Below are 6,000 nucleotides of genomic sequence, written 5' to 3'. Positions count from 1 at the left end.
TAAATTTACATAAAGCAATTATTGTCTGTATAGTGCTTTAATGTTTGCAAAGCACTTTATACTGTTTTCTTTCTCATAACAACCCTGAGAGGTAGGTGCTATTATCTCCATTTTACAGATGAGGAAAGTAAGGCAGATTAAAGGTTAAATGACTCATTCAAGATCACATATCTAGTAATATGTCTAAGACCAGATTTTAACTTGAGTCTTCCTGACACCAAGTTGAGCACTTTAACCACTGCACCATCCACAAGTTTTGTACTTCAAAGCTAGTAGGTATAATGTTTCCTCTCTCCATGAGAGCCCCCTCACATTTGTATAGTGTAGAGGCAAGGGGGCTCCTTTGGTGTTTGAACTAAGGAGTCTCCAGCGTGCTGGGTACATTTTTGGATGGTGGAAATAATGTGTCATATTTTAAAAGTGATTGCATTTCTTTCCTAATACATATGTAGAGAAATATTCCTTCACTTTTGAAAATAGTTTTTTAATTGTGAAGGGACAGTTTTGTTTTTTTTAGCCTGCTTGTGAATTCGGCCTCAGCTATCACACTCAGCTTCAACTTGGCCTTCCTAGTTTCTCTGTCACCTATGATTACAGACATGTTGTGAGTCAGTCATGCATGAAAAATGTTGATTCACAGTAGGCCCCTGCCACGGCATGAGACCTGCTCTAAACGGTGCATCAGTTTTACTGAGTTTTGTGTAGCAACATTCTAGCCACTGTGATAGTGTTTTGTTCTGTTTTCATATAAAGGCTGCTATTAACAGAAAATCCCAGAAGAATCAGAACTGGAAGCCTGTCTACTTTGTGTTTCAAGGAGTAGGCAGAAAGACCCCACTGAGGGGGCTGCCTAAGGCCTTCGGTATCAGTAATTCATACTTTCCAAATTAACTCCATATCCATCCTTTAATCGTTGTTTTTGTTGTTATCATAAAGTGGTGTCTGACTCTTCATGACCCCATTTGGGGTTTTCTTGGCAGAGATACTGGAGTGATTTGCCATTTTCTTCTCCAACTTATTTTTTACAGGTGAGGAAACTGAGGCCAACAGGATTAAGTGACTTGCCCAGGGTCACATAGCTAGTAAGTGTCTGAAGCTAGATTTGAACAGGAGGATGAGTCTCCCCTGACCTGTACCCTATCTACTGCACTGCCTAGCCTGCCCCTCATTAGATCCCTCCAATAACCTCACTGGACAGGAATGGTTATTTTGTGCAACAAACATCCAATGTTGAGGCTCAAAGAGATTGGCCCAAGGTCACAGAGAGTTAGTGGTAGAACCAAATCGGATGTCTTCTGACTTGTAGTTTCAGTGACCCATCCACCCCACCAAGTTATGGTTGCTCTGTGGAGGACAAGGAAGGCTCGGACCTCTTAAGTCACCGCCTGTAGATTTTTTTTTTTTACTGTAACAAATGTTTTCATTTCACTTTTATTTGCATTCTAATGCCACATTTACTCCCGTGCCATAAGCTTTTGTTTCTTCAGTTTCTTCTGGGATATCCTTTTCTTTTGAGCACCCTCCTCTTCTGGTTTAGGAACAATTTGTTCCTTTTCATTAAGTATCATCTCAATATGGCAAGGAGAACTCAGGTATGGGTTGATTTGACCATGAGCCCTGTAAGTACGCCATTGCATTTTGGGAGCCTTGTTAACCTGGATATGCTCAATGACAAGAGAATCCACATCCAAACCCTTCAGTTCTGCGTTACTCTCTGCATTTTTAAGCATATGCAGCAAGAATGCAGCACTCTTGTTAGGCCAACGACCCTGTGTCCTACCCTACTGCTTAGCCTGGGCACACCTGCCATTATATCACCTGAAGGGAACACATTGTTTCTTCAATGTGACATCTTTCAAATACTTGGTAACTTTTTGGATATGCATGCCCTCGATAGCTTGGACTGTTTCACAGGTGTTCTTGAAGTGCACCCGGAGATTTGAACCCCTTGATTTGCATGATTTTGTGGGGTTCTCTGGATCAAGAGAGTACCTCACCATTTTAAATGATTACCTAGGACGAGTCAAGGGAAGAGCCGCCTGTAGATTTTTAGTCAAAAGGTATTCTCTCCAAAGAATCCATCATGGGGATTTTGGAGGACAGGGGTCATGAGAAACTAACAGCTACAGCTACAAAGACTTCTAGAATTGAGGGAGGCCATATCACAAAAGGAGTCAGTGCATTCCTTGGACGTGTTCAAGGACGGAGGTGATCTGGGGAAGTGATACCATGGCCTGAGAAGGAGGCTCTTAGAAACACTGCGAGAATTCTGAGGCTCCAGGGCCACAATTTCCTGGGGCACAGCATCGAGTCTCCTCATGAGGGCGCCACAGGACAGTTAACATCTTTGACCTCACTCCTTGAACAGAACTGTTAGGTATCTCATTTGACCCAGGGTGCTGTGAAAAAATTACTGAGACACTCAGAACACCATGAAACATAGAAGTCTGGGAACTTCTGCACTAGAGGACGCATGGCTGCTGGCTTCCAGGAAGGAGCTAGATTAGCCAGCTGATATTGGCCCGAGGGTTCCTTCTCATCGAGCGTGTCTAGAGATCATTTTTCTCTTGGTTTCACCACGTGGGATGGGAGATGAAGCCTCCCATTTCATTCCCAGCACCAAACCCAGTTGAGGTCCTCCACATTTGGATCATTGAAACTGTGGCCTTACTAATCTCCCTGCCTCTGGTCTCTTCCCCTTCCAGTTCTATTCCAGACGCTTTAATCCAGGTACTACCTCATCAGATACCTTTAATCCAGCTTCCTACTCCCTACAGGATAAAGTCCTAGCTCCTGCCTGGCATTCAAACCCCTGACAGTCTGGCCTCAGTCTACCTCTTTGCCACCTTATTTCCCCTTCCCCCCACCCCCAACCATCTTTTAGTCAATTCAATTTTCAGTTCACTGAACATTTTCTGAACTGGCATTCCCTAATCATAATTTGCACATTCTTATCTGTGCTCTTTCCCTCCTATGATATTTCCTACCCCCTCTTCTCCACCAATCCTAATCCCATCCATCCTCTTCAAGGTCCAGCTGTTCAAATCCCAACTCTTCTCACTACCCCAATCTACAATGATCAATTTTACAGCACTTAATGTCTGTACTTCTCATCTGACCTTTAAAACTCACAACAGAAGGCCGCCCCCCCCCCCCAATTTGTATGTCCTATGAACCCAACTGGACTGCAAATTCCCTGAGGGCAAGGCCCATGCCTTATGTTTCTTGGGCATAGAATAAGTGTTGAGGAGTGATGGATAGGTAAATGTGTTATCCTAGAGGACGTGAAGTCTGTGGCAGCTGGGTAGGTCTCACCCAAGGTGAAAAGACCAAAGTGCTGACATGGTGATGGGTAAAATGGCTGTTGTCAAGGACTACCAACTTGATTGATGTTCACCTGCGGAGAGGCAAACTTTTTGGTCACAGCAACTTCAGAGATCAAGCTACTAAGCTCAAGAAGGGTTAGGATCTCCACTGAAAAAAATTACGGAGCAGCTAGGTGGTGCAGTGGATAGATCACTGGCCCTGGAGCCAGGAGGACCTGAGTTCAAATGTGACCTCAGAACACTTGACTCTTACTAGCTGTGTGACCCTGGGCAAGTCAATTAACCCCATTGCAGGTGCCATAGTCATAGAATAATGAAATGATCTATCTGTTGTGTGTAGTCTTGGGATCTGGAACCTATGCAGTCTTGGGATCCATGGTTTCACAGTAAGGGAAAGATGGCTGAAGAACAGAGGAGTACGGGCTCTGAGATAAGAGCAATGACTTGACCATCTTGCCAATCTGAAATTATTATAATTTGGATAGAGACTGGTCTCAAAGCAAGAAGACCTGAGTTCAAGTCCCACCCACCCCATCTTGACACATACTGGCTGTATGACCCTGGGCAAACTTAACTCAAAGCTTTAGGCCAGGAGTGTCAAACTCAAATGGAAAGGAGACCACTAATCTATACATAAGGATCTCTTTGGGCCTCATATTGACTTAGTTTTAAAATGTGATATTATCTTATTTTATTAGTATTTATATTTATTTTGTTAAATATCTTCTTCTTCTTTTTTTTTTTTTTTGTGGTGAGGGAGTTGGGATTAAGTGACTTGCCCAGAGTCACACAGCTAGTGAGTGTTATGTGTCTGAGGCCAGATTTGAACTCAGGTCCTCCTGACTCCAGGGCCGGTGCTCTATCCACTGTGCCACCTAGCTGTGCCCTCACTATTTCCTAATTACATTTTAATCTGGTTCAGGCTTCACTGGCTGGCCAGTGTTTGACGCCCTTGCTTTAGGCAATTCTCTAAGATGATTGCTGTGATTGCTGTTTGTCCTTCCTTCTCCAAGAGGACCATGACATCAGGGAGCTGATGCCATGACATGCAAGTATATTGGATTTAAGTAAGAGAGGGCTGTGCAAAGTCACCAGCCTCACTCTCTCCTCCAGAGCCTTCTGGGTCCAGTGGCCAGATATATCAGCACAACTGGAGATGGCCCTGCTCTAAGATGAAAGGCCACAGAGAAGATACTGACTCAGCCTGCTCTGGTAGAGGGAATTCCCTCACCTGAGGGTTCCCTATACTAATAAAAACCATAAAGTCTAGTTCCTATCTCTATAACAAAGTGACTAACTCATATCTGTTTCCGATAAGAATTGAAACCAGAGATTTTTAACCTGTTTTATAGCACATGGGTTGCCTTTGATAATCTCATAAAACCTATAGCCAGGGGTGGGGAACCCCTTTGGCTTTGTTCTGTAAAATTTGGATTCGGTCAAAAGGCTGCATGTGGCCTCTAGGCCAAAGCTTCCCCACTCCAGTGAGTATAGCCCCTTTCTCAGAATGTTTTAAAATGCATAAAATTAAATACATGGGATTACAATGGAAACCAATTATATTGAAATAGTTATCAAAATATTTGTTTGAAAGTTCATGGACCTCAGGTTAAGAACTGTCAGGTTCTTAACCCCAGGAGCTAAAGCCAGGTTAGGAATAAATCTAGGTTAGAGACCAGAAAACTTCCTAGCCACACCTGAGTCATGAGATTTTGTGACAGGTTGTCAAGGACTGTAATCTTTCTCCCTTGGATATTTTATAATAACAATAGCCAACATTTGTGTAGTGCTTCCACTGTGCTAAGCACTCTACAATTATTTCATTTGGTCCTCACAACCACCCTGGGAAGTAGGTTCTATTATTATCCCCATTTTACAGATGAGGAAACAGGTGAACAAAATATTAAGTGACTTGTCTAGGGTCATGCAGCTAGTAAGTATCTCAACCTAGATTTGAACTCTAGTCTTCCTGACTCCAGGTCCAGCACTCTATCCACCACTGCACCAACTAGTCTCAAAAAGAAAAAAGGTAGCTGTTACTTGGGAGCGATTTAGATGTAATCTCTTAAAGTTACTCTCAAATTGTGAGATTGTCAATGTGTTTCTCAACATGAGGATTATCTAAGGATGGAAACTGATTTTAAACAAGTAGTTTATTGAAGGCTTTCTCTGTCCTTGTACAAGTCACCTTTGTGACCAGAAATTTACTTTCAGTGCCGCTCCAGTGGGGCCCTCTCTGGCTAATAGTGCCCAATCCCCATGCTTTGGACACTTGTCTACTTTCTTCACCCTCAGTAGATATTTACCCTCAGTCCCTTCTCATTTGTCCTTTAACCCCTGGCAACTCCAGAAACCAGTAAATGAAGCAACAGGAAGAAGAGAGCCGAATGACTCCAGCTTCTGAGGGCAGGAGGATGAAGGAAGAAACACACCAGGTAAGACTGTCCTGGATCGTGGTAACTTTGACTTGGGGCTGTTGGCAGAGGAGAGGAAGCTAGTGCTGAAAAGCTGTTGCTGCTGAGTGGATGGTAGCGGGTTGCTTTAAACTGTCAGGCAACATCTGAAATGCCTCTTAGAGCCTGGAGTTAGAGCCCTCCCTAATCTAAGCTCCTGCCTGGAAAAATCCCCATTCGGCTTCCAGCTACCCTTAGCTTTAGTAACTTTGGGTGTATAA

At 43.5% G+C, this 6,000-nt stretch overlaps 1 protein-coding gene and 1 pseudogene across 1 annotated transcript in view; one reads left to right on the top strand and one right to left on the bottom strand.

The window, feature by feature from the left end:
- Positions 1–1,453: 1,453 nt before the first annotated feature.
- On the bottom strand, positions 1,454–2,021 carry LOC114048666 (annotated as a pseudogene).
- Positions 2,022–5,690: 3,669 nt separating this feature from the next.
- FPGS (folylpolyglutamate synthase) overlaps positions 5,691–6,000 on the top strand; it is a 34,335-nt gene continuing 34,025 nt past the window's right edge. The window contains exon 1 of the mRNA XM_027869441.1: positions 5,691–5,761. Within this exon, the coding sequence (XP_027725242.1) occupies positions 5,714–5,761 (48 nt within the window). The 5' untranslated portion in view covers positions 5,691–5,713. The remainder of the gene's footprint in view (positions 5,762–6,000) is intronic.

The sequence above is a fragment of the Vombatus ursinus genome, unplaced genomic scaffold (assembly GCF_900497805.2).
Source record: "Vombatus ursinus unplaced genomic scaffold, bare-nosed wombat genome assembly UNPS02014793.1, whole genome shotgun sequence".
Taxonomy (NCBI): Eukaryota; Metazoa; Chordata; class Mammalia; order Diprotodontia; family Vombatidae; genus Vombatus; species Vombatus ursinus.
The sequence above is the reverse complement of the archived record's forward strand: the minus strand, read 5'-3'. Positions and strand labels throughout refer to the sequence as shown.